Raw genomic sequence first — 25,664 nt, 5'->3', positions numbered from 1 at the left:
GAAATAAATGTACAGACTGTAAACACATAGATGAATGAATAGAAGACTGAATGATAAATAAATGCATGTTTCATTTAAAAAAAAATATATATATATATAAATCTTTACTTGTTAATTAGAATGCACAAAATTGCAAAAAATATCATTAACATAATGGTGTCAGTGTGTGTGTGTGTGTGTGTGTGTGTGTGTGTGGTCTTAGAGCTTGGTCTCTGACCGAGGAAGGACACTGTATAAGTATCCATATCAAGGACAGGCACAATATATGTATCCATATCAATTAATCCGTCAATCAGTAGATAAAGTACGGATAACAGATATCTGTACACTGATTACCTCTCCCAAAAGGATCCAACACTCCTCCATTGACCACAAGTCAGTTTTCAAATTATTCAGAAAGTTCCTGTCGACTGCAAACGCTGGGACTGCGACAGACAAACCTCTGTGTGTGTGTGTGTGTGTGTGTGTGTGTGTGTGTGTGTGTGTGTGTGTGTGTGTGTGTGTGTGTGTGTGTGTGTGTGTGTGTGTGTGTGTGTGTGTGTGTGTGTGTGTAGGGGGGACTCGGAATGAGCGGCGTGTGAGTAATGCACTGAGATATATCTACATCTTAAACATGTCTGTGGAGCGATAGCACTGGAACTGTCGGGGCAGAAAAAAAAAAGAAAAAGAAAAAAAAAAGATCAGAAACAAACAAAACAAAAAAATCTGCAGTCATTTAGCCATTTCTCTGTTTCCCAACAACAGAACAACAACAAACAACAACAACAACAGAAAGACGAAAGGTATAGTATTCGCGCGACAGTTGTTGAAGCTGTGTGCAAAAAAACAACAACAGAGCTCAACATAATCATATATCTCTGACACATCTATGCTATGATAGTCATAAATAGTAACACCATTGCTGATCTTATGATTGTTATCATTCATAATAAAGGTGAAAACAACAGAAACCTTGGGCGAATTGGTCTTTTTAATGTTGTTCTGACGAACCTTTTCACGACAGTAATGATAGTGATAAAAATTATTGATAATGATAAGTTTATTATGTAGCGCCTAATCAAAATGATTTTGCTCCAAGCGTTTTCAATTACAATAGTTTCAATTACAACAGTTTCAACGATTATATAATTATACCATCCATTAAAACATGCAGGCTGGTCCAACGAAGGAAGCAAATATGCCGAATTATGACAAGACATTGCATCAAAACTGCACACTAAACTCAATGCCTACAGTAAACTACCTCAAAGCAAAAGTAAAACATCCAAAAAACCACTGAATCGCGAACATCACACCGCCCAAACAATGCAAAACCCAGCAACAACACCCGGAAAAAATGAGTCCCACTCTTCCCCCCATCCCCTCAACAACTTACACGAGAACAGGAACATACACTGTCGCAGGCATCAAGAGACCAAATAACGGACTCTCTTCAACTGACGGGTCCTGAAAACAACTACTGAAAAATAAAAAATGTCCCTTTTGCGTTCGTCTGGGTTTGGAACGACATGATTAGATTTGATTTGATCTGAACCACCTTGGTTGTTACCATCATTTCACCGTTCATTATTTTAATTTTGGCCGACAACAGACAGGCCAGCTGATCAAAATGATGCTGTAGCTGTTCATGTGACTGGTATTGTAACAAAGAGGTCTGAGCCAACCAGTATTTATTGCTGGGTTAATCAGTGTTGTGTTGACAGAAAAACACACAACAGAAGAAAATAATTTTTTAAAAAAAATCAAACAAACAAAAAACAGAGTAAACAACAACAGGTAACAAAATCGCGTACATTTAGATTTGTGCAATAAATGCACAGTAATAATATGTTTTTTCTGAAAAAAAAAGAGAAAAAAAAGAACATGACAATAATTTGACAGTTTCAAATTCAAAGTAAGTGTAAGAGTGTGCAGCCTGATCCACAGACTTTTAATACCACTGTTTGAAAAAAAAAAGGGGGGGGGAGGTGGGAAAAGGGAATGGGATGGAGTGGTGGTAGGGGGGCAGATGCCACCTAATGCTGATGAGTTTATGAGTGTACTTCATTGTTGAATTGTGCTTGAACATAACTTTACAACTTTATCAGTGTATGCCATCTTTTCTGTATTGTATTTATGTATGACTCTACAAATGAGGCTGTCTTCACAAAAATAAAATAAAAAAAAAAAAATAAAATAAAAAAACATACATCGGGATATGACTGCGGTAATAAAGTATTGTGCTTTGACAAACACGATCGACTGTAACAACAATGCTGGTCGATTTATACGGTAAGATCATACTTTGGAAAACAGACATGAGAATTTGACATAGAGCAGTTTGTTGTTGTCTGATCATTAATGAAATATACTATCATTAATATTACTCTTATTCTTCTTCTCATTATCATTATTATTGATATTACTGATCATTAATGAAATATACTATCATTAATATTACTCTTATTCTTCTTCTCATTATCATTATTATGATCATTATAATGATATCAATACTTTATCTAATGTTTCAGTCAGTTTATCAAATCTGGCGTTACATTGATTATGGTCAGTCTGCTCCGCATCCTATTCTCTGTGCATGATACACAACTGTTTACATGCGCGCGCGTGGCCACGCGTGTGTATAATTGCGTATGTTTATGAACGAGAGAGAGAGAGAGCCGAGAGATGGTGAGAGAAGAGTATCCTTTTGCTTTCATCACTCAACTTGTGACAGCAACACTGCATAGTTCCTCTTCATTAATTGAATAGATATAATATTGTACACGCAGGCTTATTGCACCATGCCACAACGTTAAGACTAATTTTAAACATAAACAGAAATAGTGGATAGCCAAGAAGCCAGATCATAATATACAGCCAGAGGAAACAGCGCTCGTTGCCTCCTCACTGCCCAACGAGATGGAATTCTTCAGCAGCAATAAATCCGGCTCACAGGGTTGCTTGCTAAGCATGTCGCGGAATGAACACAACAAAACAATGATCTTCTGTGTGGGGTTTAGCGTTTCTCATGAAATGCCAGCCATATTTACAGACTGTCACAACCTGTGAGTGTGACATGCACTGGTGCACGCAGCCGGCAAGTCTTGCGCGGCACTGAAACGTTCAGTCATGTTTGCCTTTTCCAACACAACGATCTTCCCGTGCTGCGAAACCGAACAAATCCGTCTGCCTCCTTCCCTTCCCTCCTTGGAGTTGTGACACGCGATGTGATTGGTTCGCTCTCTCCCCCGCAAGGCGGAGCTAGTGGTCGCGTGGTGTGAATGTTGTCAGTGGTTGCTTCAGCCATTCATTAGCCTGTCGTCTGCTAGCGTACCGTCAGTTGTCGTCAGTTGCCAGACACTTCAACAGTTGCTCCCAGGGAGTTAGGAGCTTGAATCATCTGATCCCTCCCTTGCAAAGCCTTGTGGAGTGTGACAGCGCAGGGAAAGGCATTCAGTCTGTGGTCGAACAGCGCACTGTCTTGCTCACATATTCTTAGTGCACGTTTTTTTCCTTGAGGGGGAAAACGGTCACGTTTTCGACTGTCTGCCGACTGGGATCAGTGAGATACTATGACCGTCGTTGTGTTATCTAGGGTGTTCTAGTTTTCCTGACTATTGGAGATATTTTTCATTATTGTTCGCAGTTCTACCGCTGATTTTTCTTTCAGAAGTTGAGCCAGAATAAAGCCGCAGTGAAAACTGACACTGTTCCGTGCGGACTGCTGATTGCAGTCACTGGGTGCATCTGCATCAGTCTCGTCGTCGACACTGAGACTGTGTGAGAGACAGAAGCAACCTTCAGACTGTGTCGGTGAGAGACAGAAGCAACCTTCAGACTGTGTCGGTGAGAGACAGAAGCAACCTTCAGACTGTGTCGGTGAGAGACAGAAGCAACCTTCAGACTGTGAGAGACTGCCGGACCGAACCGACTGTGTGAAAGACTGAACCAACCTTTACTTAGTCAGTGATAGACTGAACCAGCCTTCAGACTGTGTGAGAGAGACCGTCACTGACTGAACAACCCGTCACCATGAGCGACAGAGAGAGCTCGCAGTCCCCCTTCTCCGACTCGCCCTCCCCGACCACCCTTACCAACCTGGACGCCCCTGCCCCGCACTGCCCGCCCCGCCAGCCTCCCCCGTCGCTCTCCTGCCTTGTGTCCGCAGTCACCCCGAAGGCCCTGGGCGCCTCCACCGGCGGGCTCCTGTCCCTCCCTCGCGGGGGGTTCCCAGGCGAGGAGGATGGGGAGGAGGAGGAGATGATGGACGATGACCCCCCCAACCTGCAGATCCAGGAGGCCGTGTCGCACGTGCTGGAGGGCTACGACTGGTCGCTGATCGCCACGCCGCGCAGCCAGAACGGGGAGAAGCGCAAGGCGCACATCAAGCGGCCCATGAACGCCTTCATGGTGTGGGCCCAGGCCGCCCGACGTAAGCTGGCTGACCAGTACCCCCAGCTGCACAACGCCGAGCTCAGCAAGACCCTGGGCAAGCTGTGGAGGTGAGTCAGTCAGTGTCCGGATCACTCCCTCCCTCCCTCTGTCTTCCTGTCTGTCCCTCCGTCTGCTTGTCTGTCTGTTGGTCAGTGACCCTCACTTGCTTTTCGATATTGGAAAGGTCTTTTCTCCTCAACACCCTATTCCATCATTAGCGGTGGGTACACTTTTAAACAGAGTGACATTTCTCTCTCTCTTGTATCAGTTTATCACTCTCTTTCTCTCTCGCACCGTACGTGTGTGTGTGTGTGTGTGTGTGTGTGAGATGGCACAGTATCCGCAGCACTGTTAGTGTTTACCGCAGCACACCCTGACAAGTGCTGATAAGTGGATCGGCCGGTGGCCCAGTAGACACAAAGTGCCCCCCTCCCCTGAATTTCATGCATGGACCCAGTGACCTCCCCCGTCTAGCCCCCGCTTCTCCTCCACCCGACGTTCAGCAGCAGAGACTTTGAATCTTATCTATAGTATACTAGACACCTCGTTGATATCGCCCGTCGGCAGAAGTGAAATGGTGAACTAACAAGTTCACATAAATATATGAATCATTCCGGCTCAATTACATTGTTTTCCCGCAACGTACGTTTGCTTTTTATGTATTGTTTGTTGTACCTGTGTTCATATCCGCGGATTTCGAGAGCCGAGCACAGATTCTTTCTGGTGTTTATGATTACATCCATGTAAGCAGTTCGGTTCGGTTGTTTGGGGAAGGGGGGGGGGGGGGGGCGTCGTTGTTCAAAGCAAGCTCAGCTGGAAAAGGGTTTCAAACACACACCGACAAGGCCATCTCCCGCTCCCGAGCTTGTCGGTGACGTAGTCCTGGATACAGAGCTGCCTGCATGATTATCTTCTCTCTCTCTCCTATCACTTGTTGGGGTTATTTTGTTGGTTGTTTTTTTTTAAACATTTAATTAAAGATTGTTTGAATCGCTGTCTGATTCTGTATGTCTCTCTCGCTTGCTCCTTTTCTTTTCCTTCCCTGCCAGTCTCACCCTCCACTCTCTCTCTCGCTCTCTCTCTCTCTCTGTATGTCTCTCTCTCTCTCTCTCTCTCTCTGTATGTCTCTCTCTCTCTGTATGTCTCTCTCTCTCTCTCTGTATGTCTCTCTCTCTCTGTATGTCTCTCTCTCTCTCTCTGTATGTCTCTCTCTCTCTCTGTATGTCTCTCTCTCTCTCTGTATGTCTCTCTCTCTCTGTATGTCTCTCTCTCTCTGTATGTCTCTCTCTCTCTCTCTGTATGTCTCTCTCTCTCTCTGTATGTCTCTCTCTCTCTCTCTCTCTGTATGTCTCTCTCTCTCTCTGTATGTCTCTCTCTCTCTCTCTCTCTGTATGTCTCTCTCTCTCTCTGTATGTCTCTCTCTCTCTCTCTCTCTCTGTATGTCTCTCTCTCTCTCTGTATCTCTGTCTCTCTCTCTCTCTCTCTCTCTCTCTCTCTCTCTCTGTATGTCTCTCTCGCTCGCTCCTCTTTTTTTCCTTCCCTCCAAATCTCGTCCTCCATCCTCTTCCTCTTTTTTTCTTTTTCTTTTTTTTTGTGGAATGGCTGTGAATGGTGGAATAATGGTGTATTTTGATTGCGTTTTGATTTGTTTCTCTCTCTCTTTGTGTGTGCTCATTTTCGCTTCTTTAGCTTTATTCCCTCTTTAAGACGAGGCTGGATGTAAAAAAGCATATTACTTGATTATCTATTACCCTCGATAATAAAGATTTTCTCTCTCTCTCTCTCTCTCTCTCTCTCTCTCTCTCTCTCTCTCTCTCTCTCTGTATGTATGTATGTATGTATGTCTCTCTGTGTATGTCTCTCTCTGTGTGTCTCTCCCCCCCCCCCCCCACTCTCTCTGTCTCCCTCCCTCTCTTTTTGTCACTCGGAATGGGGCTAAAGGTCGTGGAGGGCTGGAGCAGTGTAATGTGTCTTTTGCCAGAATGAATCATCTTCGTTTCACAAGCGGTGTAATTTTCCGCACTGCTTGTCAGGATGATAAGGCGCCCAACAAAATAATGTGATGCTAAGAACAACAATAACAAACACAGAAAATTATAATGTTGATAGCAGTTAAGTAAAAGAAAAAAAAACATACTAGTAATATACGAACGTAGAGGATCTGCTTAAAGAAGGCTTTCCACCAGTGGTCATTGTTTTTTTGTTTTTCTCCCCCCCCCAACCCTTTTTTTTTTTTTTTTTTAAGTTAAGGGTTGTAGGATTGAAAAGACAGTCATCAGTGTGAGAATTCTTCAAGGACTGGGAACTGGGTTTACTACCTGTGTGGCAAAATGTGGAAACGAACAGATTAGGCATGTCAGAAGTAGTAACATCGTATGCTTTAAGGGGGTCGGGATATATAACTTTACGTACGCTGAAAGGCTCGAAAAAGAAGAAAGCGAAGACATTGTGCCGGATATGAAAAGAAACGCACTGTGGACATCTTTTATTTCTATTTCACGTACTTGTTATTACAGGTTGAAAACGGTAGCTGTATGTATAGACTTTTGGATAAGATAGGGAAATAAAATAAATTTTTAAAAAACTCAGTAAAAAAGGGGAGAGAATGAATGGATGAATGAATGACCTCTTTTTAATTTTTTTTTTTTGCATATAATTTTTATTGAGGGAAAAAGTAAATCGTACAATATACTTGTTAACATCATTCCCTCATTAAAAAATACACTAAGAAATCTAGAAGAAAACTTAAAGCAAATACACAACGTTTTAAATCCAATTTTCAACGAAAGGAAAAAAAAAGTATCAATGAAAACAACAACAAAATTTAAACCACGAACATAGTAAGTCGAATATTGTAACGCAATGTCAAAGAATAGCAAAACAACACCAACAACAAACTTAACAAATGAATAAATCAAAGATAAACAAAAAAGAACAAACGGGAAAAAACACTTTCCGAGACTTTCTACTCTTTTTTGAGATGTGATCGGGGACGTTGAAACAATCTGGCAGGTTCGTGTCAGTGAACAGTGATCACTTATTGTTATCATCATTCTTATCGTAATTACATTAAGAAATTATTATCATTATTTTTAAAAAATGGTTATTATTATATTGATGTTGTTGATCCTATTATTATTAAATTTTCATCTGGCTCGCTAAGCAACTCTGCCTCAGTTTACACCGAATATATATATATATATATATATATATATATATATGTGTGTGTGTGTGTGTGTGTGTGTGTGTGTGTATCTATATATATATATATGTGTGTGTGTGTGTGTGTGTATGCGCGCGCGCGGGGGCGGAGTGAAAAGCGGGTGTTACAACAACAACAACAACAAAAAAAAGTCTATTGTCCTAAAGGAATGATTATACGAAAATTAATGAAGCATGATAATCTGGCTTCTTACATGACTATGTGTTGACTGACCACTGTACACATTACTTTTGTGCAAACTGTTGGGGCAACCTGAGCGAAGATCATATCAGTGTCTGTCGCTGTTTGTCCCCGCTCTCCCCCTTCCTCTCTCTCAGTCTCTCAACACACACACACACACAAACACACACACACACACACACACACACACACCACACACACACAGGCGCGCGAGCGCGCGCATGTGCTCCCCCAGCACTCGAGCATTCACTTGTTCCCTCCTTTTCCCTTTGTTAAGGAAATGAAAATAGTTCAGAAAGCCCATCAGTGGCGCGTATTGGATCTTTGACCTATTGGTGAATACAAATAAAACTCGTCGTCATTGTTTGAAAAGCAAAAGTCAGCATGGAGGCTACACTTAGCGCTATGACTCAATCCTCTTTTTTTTTCTTTATTTTTTTTAAAACCTAAGTAGTAGTTACAGCTGATGGTTGGTTTACTTGTTGTCGTTTTCTTTCTGCCAGTTTTCCTTCCTTTCCCTTCTTGTTCAAGTTTTCAAGATGATGTTCTATTTTTACCGACAGCGTCCCCTGTTTGGTGACACGCTGTGATGATATTGATAGGTGGCGATGTTGAACCACCGTTGTACCATGAGCGGGAAGAAGATGAAGAAAAGTAAACAAACAAAATTTATATGTAAAAGCAGCGTGCACGCATGCACGCGTGTGTGTGGCACAGATGGAAACAATCGCTTATTGTGCTCATAGAGTGATTATTGACTTTTGTCCTTTGCTTTGAAAGTGATATGATACTGTATTGGTTTAGCAGTTGGTTTGGGTTTTTTTTTTTAAGGTCAGAAAGTGCCTTTTGTTACGTTTAAAACATTATTATTCTGTATATATAAATATATATTGTTGTTGTATTCTCTGACTATACGTGAGAACAAATCAGATCGGCGTGTGTGTGTGTGTGTGTGTGTGTGTGTGCGTGCGCGATAAGGGTTTGTCGGGTGTTTGAAGACGACCTTTGCAGATTGTTGGATGCGGTAAAACAAAAACAAAACAAAACTAAACAAAAAGAAAACAAAACAAAAAGACAAAAACAAAAACAAAAAAAAAAAGGGGGGGGGGGGAGGGCGACAAGAGGGATCGCACAGATATAGATGTACCTATAAAAGATGAAACATGAATATGCAACGCGACAAAGGTGAACTCCGATACTTTTTCTTTTTTAATGTCGAGTTTGGTGGGACCATGTGATATGTAGATATTTTGAACGTACTCCTTTTCTGACGGCAACGTAAGACATTTATGTGTCGAGAGAGACACACAGACAGAGAGAGGCAGAGAGAGAGAGAGAGAGAGGGGGGGGGGGGGGTGTGAGGGGGGAGAGACAGAGCCTCAGAGAGAGGGGGGGGGGAGACAGACTGGGAGAGGCACAGAGAGAGAGAGAGAGAGAGAGAGAGAGAGAATGTTAATATGGTTGTACATTCACGGTTTTTTTGTTTTTTGTTTTTTTGTTTGTTTTTGTTTTCTGCTTTTTACCTCCATAAACTGAAACTCCAAAAGAAGAAGAAAAAACCACCACCACCAGTTACGTATAATTGTCAGTGTCCCCCGCTGGTTTCCATACGAGCTCCATGCACGTACCATTGTGAAACGCTGCCGGTATCTTTGGTGCCGTACCAGTGGATCGTTTTTCACACCGGGACATCGGCAGTTATAGCTTGCAGGCAGCTTCTGCCTGACTGGAACACGGGGCGGTGGTGGAGACAACGACAAAGAAACGAGACTGGGTCGTATCCTGTTGTATCGATGATTGCGTGACAGCTGGAAGATACCTTGGTTCGCCTGGCTTTCGTGCTTTGAAAGCTGTCTGCGAAGATTTCTTCTGTTTTTTTGTTTTGTTTTTTTGTTTTGTTTTTTTTAGTTCTGGTTGGGCTTGGGTTGTGATAGACCCTTACATCTATGCAACGCCCAAAGACGGTCTTAAAGTACTATCCTCTGCTTTTTAGAGCCGATCTGCGTAAACCGAGTCATTGTCGCTGTATGTGTTTCTTTTGTTTATTGAGAAGAGTGATAGACTGTCTAGTTTGTACATGATAATTGTTATCTTTTTAAGACTCATTTATTTATTTATTTGTTTATTTTAGCTCCTATGCCCCTTGAAACGTTAATTAATTCGACTAAAAGCAGCGAGAGAAATGTTTCCACAAGTAACACAGCTTTCAGCGTAATGATTTTTTCAAGATTTTTATTTTTTTATTTTTAAAAAAAACTTTTTACTGGTTAGCGAACTAATTGTGCTGGTTTCTATGATTCAAGTAGATCTGAATCTCAGTCCACGATGTGTTCAGTCTGTGTATTTATACTGAATTCATCATAAGCTTCTCTCTCTCTCTCTCTCTCTCTCTCTCTCTCTATATATATATATATATATATATATATATATATGTGTGTGTGTGTGTGTGTGTGTGTGTGTAATGAAATTGTACGCGTCAAGATCGATGTGGTCAGAAGGTGTGAAGTCGATAACATAAACTCGAGACCAACGTGTGGAACGCATGGAGGCAGAGGTCACTGTATTAGCATAAGCCGACGGGTACAATTATTCCCGGTGTGGCAAAGGGCAAAGGCCTGACGGCGTGACATTGATAGGGGCGTGTTCAGCACCCAGGTTGACGGCAGCCGTCACTACTGTTGAGCTTTACAAAACATTTAAGTGTAAAAAAAAAAAAGCGTATTTCCGCACCGAAAGAATGGTAATAATTATAAAGTCTTGACATTTAAAGTGTTAACGCACTGTTTGAATTGTAATATCAAAAGCATTCCACCGCTGAGCGAGTGGCAGTGTTGGCATTAAAAGTGTTGCAACTAATGTCATGGTTGCCTTGTTAGTTAACTTTCACGATGATGGAAGCCCCCGTTTCGTCACTAATTTTATCACGGTTTATGTCTTGTTCGAATGCTGTTTCCCCGGTTAAGAACTCGAGTCGGTCTCAGTGGAACTTTTGTGTGTGTGTGTGTGTGTGTGTGATTACGGTAGCGCATACATGTGCATGCAAGGGCTCTCGCGTTTGTGTTTCTATGTGCGTATATATAACTATGTGTATATATATATATAACTATATATATATATAGATATATCTGTGTGTGTGTGTGTGTAGTATATATATACATAGTGTTATTTATATTAAAGAACCAAAACAAGCCTTTATAACATGGAACACAGACACAGGCGCACACACACACACACACACACAAACACACTCACGCCTGGGCTGTGGATGTGGTAGAAAACGAATCACTAACAAAACGACTCGACTAAACGTCAGTTTCTTCTGTGAGGTGGAAACAGAAGGCGAGGAACTCAAGAACCCTGTGTGTACAGTTTTACCCTGTTGCTGATTATTAATATTCCGGGACTTTTCATCGAGAATCTGAATTAGAAGCAGCCGATCCCCTCAGCTCTGTTGGAACTATGAGAGCACTGGGTGAGCCCAATCGCGGAAAGGAACGGCGGTGAAATGACTATAATTAAACACGTTAAAAAGCATGGTGTAATAAGTGCGCGCACGTGCCCGTATACATTTTTTTCCCAATCCGTCCCACTGAGATAGTATGCAGGTCTATGATCCCTCCACACTTACCTTGGCAGGGGATGTACTCCACCCATGCCTCCCCCCTCCTTCCCCATCCCCTCCAATTTCCGAACTAATGCATGTGCAGTGATTTTTTTTTCTTTTCTTTTCTTTTTAGAATTTATGTTTCGTTTTTCGTTGGTTTGTCTGTTTGTTTGTTTGTTTTGTTTCTTGTTTGTCAGCTGAGCCGTCTCAAGTTTCGTGTATGTTTTAAAGAGAACGCCATGATCCCGGAAGCGAAGCGGAAGGGGGGAGGGAGGGGAATTCCTACATCCGGCACATGATGGTGCATGTCGGTAATCGTGAGCAGCGGTGCATCATGGGCTATAATCCGTCACTGCTATGGAGGGGTAAAGAGAGTGCATAGTGGCTGCCAACGTTATCCAGCACAACGTCTATCTCTGCTCCTCAGCTTGTCACCTACTTGTGTTCACTTGTTTGTTTATCTCCCTTCTTTCTATCCCTCTTTATTTCCATGTTTAATCAAACCAGTTACAGCACAGATTAGCCACAGGGTTTAAAAAAAAACATTTTTTGTGTCCTTTGAAAAAAAAAATTATATAGATATTGTATTTTAACTGAAGTTGGTGATTCCATACTCTAAACAAATCTAAACAAATCATTATACATTATTTTGCTCTTATGTTATGATAGTTATGTAGTGTAATAGATAACGTTTCAAACCATTTTATGCCTGTTCGCTAGCTGATAAAAGATTGGACATATCATATTTGCAGCATGCAATGATAATTTTGATATGCCTTGATTTGAAAGCAACCGTATTATCCGTCTTTTCCGCTTACTCAAAGTCAAAGGACATTGGAAATGACTTCTGAGTGGATGCAGTTTATAAACAGAGAGGTTGAGAAAAAAAAAAAAGAAATTATTCTTTCTGTTTTTCTGTCTTTTATCAAATTGTTTCCGTGTCTGATATTTGTGGATAGCCAAGTCAGTAGCCATTTAATTTCCGCCGCATGATCGTGCTCTTCTCTTTGTCAGTTAAAAAGTCGTGTTTATGTTGCCAAATAACAACCGTTGGGGTTCATGTAGAGAAGCCTGCTGTGTTGTGAAGGTCTGTAGCGTTGTTTGCATGTATTGGCATTAGCGGCATTGTCAGTGATTTTATCGCGCTATTTTAATTTAATTTAATTTTATTTTATTGTCTCTGACTCTCATGAGAAGTATTACACATACACAGACGTATACGGTTGTTATTGTTCGTGTTCTTTTTTTTTCTTTGATAACCATGGGCATTTGAAAACACACATAAAATAGCTTTTACATACACACAGAGAAATTATCATAATTATATACATGTGCTTAAATGGAGGTATACAAAGATGAGACAAGGAAGATTGTATGTGTGTGTGTGTGTGTGTGTGTGTGTGTGTGTGTGTGTGTGTGTGTGTGTGTGTGTGTGCCGTTATTCGTGGCGCTGGTGCGTTTGCGTGGGTAGGATGTGCAAAAACGGGAACACATGACTCACTGGATTCTGTGATGGCTTGTACATCACAGGCTGGGTCAGGCCACGGTACGGGAACCAGACCCAATGACACTGTTTTGTTACCACTGGTACAAAGTCGGCGTGAAGTGTGTACAGATGGCTCCAATTGGTTCCGGAAACCATCACGGAGGTTAGAGCACTTGGGGGGCCGCAAAGCCATCCACGTGCTGTTGACGGTTTTGGGGAAGGACCGAGAGAGGCGGGTGATCAATGTTTAACGTCCCGCTAAACGTGAAGAGCCCGAATGCACGAAGTGAACTGCAGAGTCACTGAGATACAGAGGAGGTTTCAGCTCAGAAGGGGTTTCAGAAACAGCGTTCGCAATCATGTGATACAAATTGTCGTTACTGTATGTTACTGCCAAAATGATTGAGACTTATTTGCAGGGATGCATGCTCGTCTGGTACGTGAAACAGCAAGGGTGATGATAATGATAACAACAACAACAACAATACTAGTAATACAAATACTACTACTACTACTACGATTTTTACTAATGATAATAATCATCATAATCATAATGATGATAACAACAGCGAGGAGAGAGAAGAGGGAACATTGTCTATTGTGGAAACGTTTGAGAAAAAAAAACTGTGCAGGAAATCACTGCATTGTTTCTTTTCCGTCATTCTGAGGAAGAAGGATGCAGATGCGGAGCACTAAGTAACCTATCTTTTCATTGCTTTCTCATGTTGTTCATAGAACACAAGTCCCTATTCATCCACAACCGCCCGGATAGAAGGTCCCTTTGATTCGTCAATCAATTGGTCAATAATCCTTGATTGTAGTCATATTGTCCGTGACATCTTTCAGTCTGTTACAGTTATATGACATGCTCAGTATATGAAAAAAGGCCGTCTTCAACTGACAGCGTAAACCCGTAATAACAACACGCTGTCCATTAACCCAAGGCCGTATTTGTCTCCCTTTCCGAGATTTCCGAGTTGTCCCCCGTGCTGTCAGTAACGGAAGTGAGAACTCAGCGCCGTTATTGGAGTCGAGGACCGTCTCACAGTGGCCAGTTCCGAGCTGCCTCGAGTGCCAGCGTTGTGAGGCCGACATGAAAGCTGGGCTGGTGGTGGTGATGGTGGTGGTGGTAGTGGGGGTGGGGGACCCTTGAAAGATGGCCCGTTACAACGGAGGACGTGCCCTCACTTGACATCAAAGGCGGCCCGCGGTCTACTGTCCCGAAGATGTTCGGGGTCGTTTAGGTTCTGTTGTCTTCTGGGGTTTTTATCCAGAAATCTCTTGATTCTCAAACCCCACTACTCTCAATGGATAAGTACTGGATACTTGGTGGTCAAAGGTTGCTGGTGACCTTGATGTCCATAGAGAGGCTGTAAGGTCACCCAGGTCAAAACATTCGATCGCAAAACTTCTGTTTCTGTTTATTTGGCTGTATATTGACAGTCTGATTGTGCGGACAAAATAGGTACATGCGTAGTTCATATTTTCACGGAGTGTCAGAGAGAGAGAGAGAGAGAGAGAGAGAGCGTACACTTGATTGTTGCGCAGTTCTGCACCTCTCCCAAGTCAAGTCCTGACATGAAGTGTGTCGTCTGGTGTGAATAGATAACTCGTGCAGGCGTACACTGCGCGCACTGAAAACATTAGAAATAAGGGGGGCAGGAAATGGGGGTGGGGGGAATCTGTGTGAAACATGCTTTTACCGAGACCACCCACAACGCGCTCTGATCGCAGTGAGCTTACAAATAGGGAACGGGCTTGCATGGGGCTTCTTCGCTGAGTTTGGAGACCATATCTTCCGACGTGAACGAAACAAGCAGAACCAGAATATACTGACATCGATCATTTTTTGATTTCCTGACAGAAGATTATAATCATAGCTTGTGGTAAGTCAGCATGACGGCCACCGGTTACAGCGCCTTGTTCCGTGTTGGATGTTTAGGGAGAAAGGGGAACGGGGATGAATAGGAGAAAGTAATTTAACACCACGTCCTGGTTCACTATTGGGACACTTCTTTGCCTCCCCGCAACCCCCCCCCCCCCCCCCTCTCTCTCTCTCTCTCTCTCTCTTCTTTTTTGCGCTTTCGTATGTGTGCTTTTTAGACGGATTCATCCTCATACAGATGTCATTTGTTTCTTTTTTGTGCTCAACGATTTCTTCTTTGAGCCTACTCAAAATAACTACCACGAAGAATAAACAAGAAGTTATTTATATTGAGCGCGCGCGAACGCATGCACGCGCGCGCGCGCGCACACACACACACACACACATGTTAAAGCTTCCTCTGTTCCTCTCACCATTAATCGGACTGTATGTCCTCAGTGTAACTGCAGGCGTAGAACTGGAAACATGTTCATTGAAATGAAAGAAAAGAGACTGCAAAGGGTTAAGGATAACCGACCACATTTAGAAGAAATTATTTGCACAGTAAATTGATGGTTTCATAGATTCCCAATGTTTTCTTTTCTTTATTCATTTTTTTTTTTTCTTCTTCCTTTTCTTTTTCTTGGTGTGTCGGGCTGGGGGAACAGCCTTTGAAGGTCACAGAGGCTGACGTGGTGACGGGCCGCTGTCAAGGGCACACAACCGACAGGAGAAAACAGGGAGAGTGGCTGCCCTTTTTGTCGTGTGGGGGCGAGTTCCCTGACAGGGGCTGTAACTCGATGCCCTGCCGTGGCGCTGTTCTCACGGCGTTGTCATTCCCAACGGCTTGTCCACCCCTCCCCCCTAGGCCTACCCCACTCTTCTTCTGCTTGTTTATCTGTGGACTGGGTCAGTGGGGCTTGGATGGGTGGCGGAGATGGGGGTGGGTGGGTGGGTGGGTGTCACTGATGTTTTGACCGTCTTTTCCTCATCCTCTTTCCCCTTTGTCTCTGTCATTCTCCACACATCTCTGTTAGCTTGGTGAACGGAAGGAAGTGCAGAGAATACACACGCACGCGTAGGGTTTTCATTAGTTTTGTAATTGCCCAACATGGTAGGCCTATACTGAGACATAGCTGAATATTCTCAGACACATGACATCGAACCCTGTACCTGAGAAAACAAAATGCGCGCGCGCGCGTGTGTGTTTGTGTGTGTGTGTGTGTTTGTGTGTGTGTGTTTGTGTTAACCGTCATAGGTATAGTGCTGAAAAGTACAAAACAGTGCCTAACAACATAATTATTGCAGAAGTGCAAGAGTCGGGCACGATGCCTGAAATGTAGCCGTCAATTTTGATTCGTCGCTCACATTCTGTGTGGCTGCCGACGACGCGACCTTGCCCATCTGAGACTTGTACATTTACCTATATGTATAGTGATCGATAATTATTCGGTTCACTGGCCGTTTGTTAGCTGGAGTGACACTATTTCATTGAAGTGCGTAGCAATAGTTTCTTTTGGGTGATAATCTATTACTGGTAAACGCCACACCATTTCGTTAAAGTGCGCTGTAAAGTTGTTTGGGGTGAAGGTCTACTGTACACGTTTACATGGCGTTGTCTTGATGACACTCCAACATGCGTTGACCTATCTTTTGCTTCTTGACTTTTTTTGTTGTTGAATTATTATTGTTCAAAGTCAAAGTTTAGAGGCTTGTGGATTTGAAATATCGTGATTTTCTAGACTTGCACGAATGTACGCATGCAAACGCACACATGTTCACACTCATGTTAGTCCCACTTTTCATTTATATATTCATTTATTCATTTTTTTTATTCGTTATCGCTCTCATCTGTTGAATGTCTGTCTTAGCCTCCTTTTCATTTTATTTTATTTCGAAAATTATTATCCTTCCGTACTTTGACCGCCTTATTCATTTTTTTATCTTTTCCATTCCATTCCATTTCTTTCCTCCCCCCCCCCGGCCCCCCACTACCCCCTTTTCTTTTCGACGGGGGTGGGGGGTGGGAAGCTCTTTTCTCTCCCTCTCTTTCTTCATGTCACAAATCGAGTGCTGTGGAGTGGAGGGCGTGAAAGTTGGCCCGAGTGTATAAAAGAAAACTACATGTTGGGAGATGAATAGTGAACGAATGGATCGGGTTGGAGAGGGGGAAAGGAGAGGGTTGCACTGGGGAGGGAGGGGGGGGGGGGGGCGGGGTGATGGCTGAAAGCCTATGCCCTCTAATACTTGTTCACAGCATTACACTACTGATACAGTCTATACAACCCGTGTCGGCGGGCCCTAATGCCTAACAAGAGATAGATGCACGGCAACGTGGGTTCACACTTCTTCCTTCCTTCCACCTGCCGCGCCACCCCGACACCCCGCCATTCACCCCGGCCGCCTTCAACAAATTTTAATGCAGATTGGAAAAACGAAGCCAATAATAGCGAACCGCGTACCCGATCGCTCCCCCACCCCCCATCACCTCGTGACTACTCCACTACCCCCCTACCTCGTTTGCAAGGTGGGTACGACCATAAACCCTGTAAATAAAAAAAATAAAAAAAGTATAATAGTAAAAAAAAATCGCGGAGGCCTTGGTACAACCGTCTGTGGAAACGAAAATTGTATAAAGAATTTATATTAAAAAAAAAATAATTAAAAAAAAACCGGTAAAATAACTAAAAAAGAAAAAGAAAGAAAAAAAAGGAAAAAAATCCCGTTTGTTGCTCGGGTGTTCCGCCCGTTCCAACCGGGACCACACAGGTGAGCCGTTTTTCAATTAACTCCGTCACACCGGACACAAAAGAGGACGGGATAATTAGTTTCGCACGGTTTTTCGTCTTAATTATCACACCTCGGCGACGGTGCAGCCCGGTCAGGTAGAAATGTATTCACCTGCCGGACCTGAGTGTGGGGAAGGAGGTAGGGCAGGGTCCGGAGGGTGGGGTGGGGGGTCTATTTACTTTCACGGCGTGTTGACCGTGGAACCGCTGCTGAGTGCGCCGTTCAGTCTGGTGGTTTCTGCAAACTGTTCGATGTGTTTGAAAATCAGCATAGTGCGCCGCGGAAAATGCTCCGTTATTAAGGGTCCCGTGTCTACTGTCTGGGATATTCAGTTATAGCGTAACTGATGGTTCCTTCTGAGTCTTCTCGTGACCAGTATGGGGAGTGTCTCAGTTTTGCAGATCTCGGATCACAAATGGAAAGTTTCAAGGTTGTACAGTGTTTCTCTTCATTGTCAGTAATGATACAATATCTAAGTTTTTTGTTGTTGTTTTTTTGGGTTGGGTTTTTGTTGTTGTTGACAATTACCCGAGAGAGGATTGGATTAGCTGTTTGTGAATGCGCAGCCGAGAGACTGACTGACTTTGCGCCGTTGGTTGTGTGTAGCAGTGTTTGGCTGCGGTGGCAGTCTGTTAAAAGAACCATCGGAAAAATCACTATAAACTAAGTGTTTGGTATTCACTGATGGCTACCGGCACCATTCCTGTTCTCTCATGCTGACTGAAGATACAACCCCCACCCCTCCTCCCCTCTTCCATATGGACACAGGTTTCCATGAAATTATGCGCCTGCGTTATGGGTGGTTTGGTGTGTGTGTGTGTGTGTGTGTGTGTGTGTGTGAGAGAGAGAGAGAGAGAGAGTTTACAAGTAAAGTAAATTTTATTGCATCGATTTTTCGGTCAGGGCTTACTGACATCGGAGCCAACGTGTCAATAAAACTGTTTCAAATGCAAATGCAAACACCCATTTTAACCGTCTCGGGCAGAGAGTTAAGAAATAATGAAAGTTAGAAAGAAAAAAAAAAGGATGGGAAATCTTCGCGACGAAGCCCCCCCCACACCCCACACCCCGCCCCGTCCCTCCTCCCGAACGACCCTACCTCCGGATAGAGGCCCGTCAGGGGGTGCCTTGGCGCTATTTCCATGAAGACTCAGTACTCTAGTAGAGGCTCACCGTCGTCTTCGCGAGCTCTCTTCATTAGCCCGTAGCTGGGCGCTGCGTGGCTTTTGTTGCCGTCTGACAGGGCTGTACAGCTCAGCGTGGTGGCCTTTGTCGGCCGATTGAACTGATGGCGGCTTCGCTGCGGGTTGGTTAAAAAGACGGGGCGGCAGCGGCATTGTCAAGAGCTGAGGCCCCTGGGTGCGTTATGGCCTGGCTGGGAGGAAGGGAGGGAGGGATGGAAGTAGGGGTGGGCGGGGTGGGGGGTTGAATGGTTGGGGAGGGAGTTGTATCCCTACGGGAGAGGTCAATAACACGGGAGCTGTTTCACTTCAGGCGTTGTCGTCACGTGGGGGGAAAGGATGAAAGAAAGAAACAGCGATGTAAAGTCACGAAGGCAGGGCTGTGTTTTTTCTTCGGCGCTTTTGGAAAGAGCGCTGGTGATTGTGGTATTTGGTGAAAACAGATTAATGATGACCATGTCAAGTTACGTTTTTGGGGTGGGTTTTTTTTTTCCCACTCTTTTCACTAAAGGGTTCTATTGCAGAGCATATTTGTATGATTTAGAGAATATCTGCGATACTTTATAAAAGGAAAAAAAACCCCACTGTTTTGGCAATGTTTTTGCACACAGGAAGGTAGGGTGAATAAAATGAGTAAAATCATTCTCAAAGAATGAGAGCACACACACACAGAGCCGGGACACACACACACACACACACACACACACACACACACACACACACACATGATAACACTATCTGCACACGTTACGGAGTTGGAAGCATATATCTGCTTGGTTGACAGAGCAGATAACAGCCATTGCAATGCTGTCTTACAAAAATGGTTTGTTTACAGTACACCCTGTGCTGTAAAGTGGCACAGCACGGCCAGCTTTCATTCACACATGGAGATGTACACAGCAAGTAATGGGAGAGCAGCCCGAATTTCACACTGAGAGAAATCTGTTGTGACAAAAACGTAGTACTGTATAATTACAATAGTATTACTGTCGCTTTCTTGCATTATACGGACACATGGTATGTTCCTTCCGCTTAGGTTTGTCTGTGCTGAAGAATTAATTTTTGTACCACGAGGCAGGATGATATTACGGGGGGGCCATGTTAAGCCGAGGGAGCATAGCTGCGAGAGAACGTGGAACCCTCCGAAGTCAGCCTTGGGGGTTCAGAGCTGACGAACATAGAGTTGGGGGAACTAATCTAATCTGTTTGTGATGACTGACTCTCACCAGTGACAATGTTGTTGTTGTTGTTTTTGTGGACAGAAACGAAATCTCCTTCAGGCTAAAGGACGAGCGAAAAGTGGCGTTTTCCTTTTCCTCAGTTTCTGGCTTGTGCCCATGATGACACATCCTCGCCACCGCAGCTATGTCTGTGCTTTACTGCGATCCCTTAAGGTCGCGGTGGTTGCCCTATCGCTTCCATCTTCCCCAGCATTCCACTGAATCTCGCAGTTCCGTTTTTGGTTCAGTGTCATGTCTGACCTGTTTACACACACACACACACACACACACACACACACACACACACACACACAAACACGCACGCAAGCAAGCAAGCACGCACACACACACACACACACACACACACACACACACACACACACACACACACACACACAGAGAGATAGGGATACAGATACAGAATACTTTATTATTTCAAGAAGAGACATTCATGCGTGGTGTACGCTACACTAACAATGTACGGTATGAACACACAAAAGGAATAAAATGCTCAAATGCCAAGTTGATGTGGGGCCTCATAATCATAAACACCCACTGATCACAGTCATTCAATATCAGCATAAATGTACACATAAAAGAAAATAATTATGCTTAACTGGTAAGTTAATATAAGCATCTCACACACACACATACTTACAGTTACTCTCACACACACACATACGCGCGCACGCACACACACACACACACACACACACACACACACACACACACACACTTAGTACTTGACTTCTACTAAGAAAGCGGACAAGAGTTTTAGCGGAACTGGCAGCCAGTGGGATACGCGAGCTTCACTGACCTGCATCATTACTAACCAACATCAATTGTCAGTGGTTTTAGCTTGCGTCACATCGTTGTGGTGACGGTCTATCCTGCTCCAGCCCAGCAGTGGCTGTGGCCTTGTACAGGAATGAATGCCTGCTGTAGTTCCTGTGGGCCCCGGCAGGATGGCTGATTCACGGCAGACAGCAAACCAAATCGTTTTGATAAACTTTGGCGTTTTAGAAACTGAGAAAAAAAAAGGAGAGAGAGAATGGGAAAACAGAAAAAAATTAGAAAGGAAAAACAAAAACATGAATGCGAGACTGCCCTGCTCATTTTCATAAATTTTAAGCGTCCTCCTATTTCTTTAAAAACAAACAAAAAAAACAACAACAACAACCAACAAACAAACAAAAAAAAACCAACAAACTTTGGCGCTTCGATTTTAGCCATGGATACTGTCAGATGTAGGGTTAACCCCTTGACTGTTGTTAACAAGTCTGCTCATCAGTAAAGGGCTGTCACCTCGCTAAAATAAGACTGGGTTTACTGGATAGAATATCTGGTTACCTTTCTTTATGTTGATGCCATCCACTTTGGGGCTGCATTGATCAGCAAGATCAGTTACGTTGTTATTAATTACAACAACAAACAAGAGAGGCAAGGCCTTCAAGACTCACTTGTGATAAATTAAGTCCCCTAGCATTAATTACAGAGTAATTTCCCTTTTTTACTATCTGCACCAAAACGTTTGCAAAATTAAAAAAAATTCTATGCTGAGCAAAAGAAGTTCCTGTTTGAACAAAAAATGATAATAATGACTCCTCTTCTTGTTGTGTCAGAATAAGAGGTCAAAGTGCCAAGTTTAGAGAATACAAAAAATATAAATATAACAGTAAATGCAGTTTGCATATAATTAGGCTTCTTTTTTTTTTTTTTTTTTGTGCCCATCCCAGAGGTGCAATATTGTTTTAAAAAAGATGACTGGAAAGAACTGAATTTTTCCTATTTTTATGCCAAATTTGGTGTCAACTGACAAAGTATTTGCAGAGAAAATGTCAATGTTAAAGTTTACCACGGACACACAGACACACACACACACACACACACACACACACACACACACACAGACAACCGAACACCGGGTTAAAACATAGACTCACTTTGTTTACACAAGTGAGTCAAAAATAACTGCACTTCGAAACCATGTCACACTGATCTCATTTCACAAAGGTTCAGCAGTTAAAGGGTTAAGCATAGTAAAACAGATCACACTCTGAACAATCGATCGATCAAGTTAACAGATTGATAATTCGTCAGTCGACATTTACTGGTTTCATTCTGTCTTTTATAACGTTTTATGTAGTTTGTTCATAACTGAGGGCTAAGGTAACGCTGATTACTACTGAACAGGGACACAAGACTGAAAACAGTGGGGATGGGGTTGAAGGGGATTCCATTGAACCTTCTGTTTACTGAATACTGTTATTGTATGGTTTGTTTATCTTCATTCATTTCACGTTGTCACATTGCCCGACCGTCTTGTAGCATGCTTCACAGCCGGGTTGTACGTGTGTCTGCCGTGGATATATCAAGTGCGGTTTGTAGTCGTTGCATGAACGGTGTGGGTACAGGACGGAGTTACCGCCCCCTGCAGTGCCCGAGGCCTGAAGTAAAACACACACACATGCCGCTCTGTAAACACACCCCTCAAGCCCATCTGACAGGAGCCCCAAACCCACACCATCTTTTTTTTCCCCCTCTCTCTCTTTTTTCCACAAAACACAAAATTTTATGGGGCCATTTGGGTCTCTGATACCGACTGATAGGTGAGGGAAGAGAACAACCCCCCTTCCCCGCCCCCTCTTATCCCCCTTTCCATCCCCCGCAGGGTGCTGGGATACCTATTGCGGGGGTTATCTCCCTCTGCAAACACCTTCTTCTCCGCCAGAGTTCCCATCAGTCCTCGCAGAAGCAAGATGGCGTCACAGCGACTCCGCGACGCCTCCGCTGTCATTGCAGAGCCATGTCGGTTTTCTTTTTCTTTTTCCTTTTTGGACATCGGACGCAGCTGAAGCTGAACGTATCGGAGCGCCGTATCGCCCGGTCCTGTTTCGCCGACGAGGGTTTAATTGGCATCCCCGAGCCCTCCAGAACCCAGCAGCCATCGCCCTTTGGCATCAGGGGGAGACACCGCACCGCAGGTAGCGCCGGTATCGGCCCTTGGCACAGCTCTTTGCCGAAAGGAATTCCCTTTCCCCTTATTATTATTATTTTCTCTTTTTGTGTGTGTATGTGTGTGCGTGTGTATGTCTAGTGGAGTTTTCGTTCTTTCTAGCAGGGAGAGTTCTCACTCCAGCCCCGCCACCACCCTCTCCACTCTTTTCTTTTCTTTCCCACCCCTCATTTTCTTTCAGGTCTTTATTCTTCATTTCTCTCCTTTATTTTCGTTTCTTTATTTCTTTTGCTTTCTGTTCTGTTCTGGTTCTTTTTTGTTGTTGTTGTTGTTCTTTCTTGAGCCATGTTATTCGTGGGAACGATTGGTTCGTTTGCCCCATTGCACGCGCACGTGTGTGTGTGTGTGTGTGTGTGTGTGTGTGTAGAGAGAGAGAGAGAGAGGGGGGGAGCGGGTGCGGATGGAAGGGACACAGCAGGAAAAACTGAACGAAAATAGGAGAGGAAAACATTCCATTCATTGTGCCAGTGAGAAAAATAGAATATTGGAAACAGAAGGTCACTGGTTAGTGAAGACTTTTGAGTGTTACTTTCATTAAGTCAACACACACACACACACACACACGGAGGCCCAGGTGCACCCTTGTGTCATTTTATTGCCGCTCCAGTGTGACTGCCGGGATGTCGCGGTAATAAGTTGATCCTCTCATGCATCGCTGTTTTGTCTCAAGGTGATAGATGAGTGACGGGTTGGTTGGAAATAGAGCACGGCCGGTGTCACAGAACAGACTGCCCGCGCACCCCACCCCCACTCCCAACCTACCACACACAGCACCCGTGCCCCCCCCCCCCCCCCCCTCCCGGACCGCCACCTTCCCTCTCACTTTGAACTTTAAGAGCGTAACCAGACATGTCACTTAAGTGTTTAGTGTCTCCTTCAGTCCCAAAGTGTACCGATGACAAGTGAAAAAAGCAAGAAAACCAAGAAAAAATCGGTTTGTGTGTGTGTGTGTGTGTTTTGATTTGTTTTAAACGTTAATAAAGAAAAGAATCTTATCTGTTTTCGTTACTCAGAAATATCTGATCTATTTTCGATACTCGGGAGAAGTATGCCAATATGGTAAACTTCTCACAGCTGCCTCTGATGGAGTCTATATATATATATATATAGAGAGAGAGAGAGAGAGAGAGAGATGGGGGTAGGAGGAAGGAGATATGGAGGGTAGGGGACACACTCACTAAACTGGAGAGTAGGGATTGAATGCCTGGACAGTCATATTGGTCTGGCGGGAAAAAAAAAATAGGTATATGTATATGCACACACATACATAATGATATCCCGCGAGTACGATTTGAAGAGGGTAAAGTGGCGGGCCGTGACGGCCGGCGGTGAGCTTGGAGCCCAAGTGTTCCCGTTCACACCTGCCGATTGTAATCCTCCTCGTCTGTCCGCTGATCCCGCCACGTCAGCCAGACCTGTCACACCTGTGCATCACGGGGATGTGAGTGACAGACGTCTGGTGCCGCTCTCAGGCTGACGGCGGTGACCCCGGGACGTAAATCAGTGGTGTCGTCTACTGTAGAGGGTCCCTCCACTTCAAGCCCATCGTAATGTTTACAGTCAGAGCTGATGGTGTCTCCGGGTGACTGATTCACGAGGGCGTTACGTCTTGAGATGCCATTTTTATCTCCCCATTCAAATAGTTCGCACCCACGACACGCATACATAATTATAGGCATCTCTGTCTGTGCGTCTCATATGTATGTACACCTATGTAAGTACACAGGTATACCCACGAACTCTCTCGCTCACCTGCACTTTTTCAAGTCAGTAACACGGAAACTCAAAAGAAGAATAACCCACTTCACACCAGTATGAATTGTTGATGTTCTCTTTTTCTCAACACGGAAAGACTCGAAAGAAGAATAACCCACTTCACACCAGTATGAATTGTTGATGTTCTCTTTCTCTCATTTGGGAGCACAAACTGACAAAAGCAGTGTCAGGGTGAATGGTCATTTAAGAGATCGCATCCTGTATTCCTGCGATTGAAAAGTCGAAGGATTGCCATGCACTAATGTCTTGGGGAAAAACAAACAAACAACAAACAAACAACAACAAACCGCGGGTCCGTGTGTGTTTTTGCGAACTGCTCACCAAAAAGAGAACTGGTCAAGTTTTAATTTCATTTTACTGCAGCGTTAATTGTGGCACCCCAAGTCTTGTAACATGCACTAGAAGCAGACCCTTGTAATCAAAGATGCATGCTTCTGTAAAACTTACATTGTTTGGATCGGAATGAAAATAATTGTCAGTGTGATATCGTCACGGAGGAAAAGGGCACTTTCCTTTTTTTTAAATTTTTTTTAATAAAAGAAACGACTGACACGAGTTGTTTTTGCAGGACCGGTTCAAGCGGTGCAGTTCCTCCCCCCTCAACCCCCCCCCCCCCCCCTCCCCTCCCTCTAAGTGGTTGCAAGGAATGAGAGTGACATTGTTCCAATGCCTCAGGGATGACGTGAAACGCTATCAGATGAAGACGTTTCCTACTCCCCGGCCAGTGGTTACCGCGTACATGCACTTACGAATACATGCACAATGTTCCGCGAGGGCTCGCCGGAAGAAGTGTGTTACGGTGCATCAGATACCACCAGAGGCCGAACGTTTTTAGTCGGTCAGTCGTATCAGCGAAATGTGTGAAGTCCAGGTTTTTCACTTTCTCCCCCGTTTTTGTTTCGAAGAAAAGA

The 25,664-nt window shown here is 43.8% G+C and overlaps 1 protein-coding gene across 1 annotated transcript in view; it reads left to right on the top strand.

The window, feature by feature from the left end:
• Window positions 1–3,999: 3,999 nt before the first annotated feature.
• LOC143292504 (uncharacterized) overlaps window positions 4,000–25,664 on the top strand; it is a 33,805-nt gene continuing 12,140 nt past the window's right edge. Inside the window, exon 1 of the mRNA XM_076602850.1 lies at window positions 4,000–4,481. Coding sequence (XP_076458965.1) covers window positions 4,012–4,481 — 470 coding nt within the window. The 5' untranslated portion in view covers window positions 4,000–4,011. The remainder of the gene's footprint in view (window positions 4,482–25,664) is intronic.

This window comes from Babylonia areolata, chromosome 18 (genome assembly GCF_041734735.1).
Source record: "Babylonia areolata isolate BAREFJ2019XMU chromosome 18, ASM4173473v1, whole genome shotgun sequence".
NCBI classification, from domain to species: Eukaryota; Metazoa; Mollusca; class Gastropoda; order Neogastropoda; family Buccinidae; genus Babylonia; species Babylonia areolata.
Note: the sequence above shows the minus strand (reverse complement) of the source record. Positions and strands in the feature narration are given on the sequence as shown.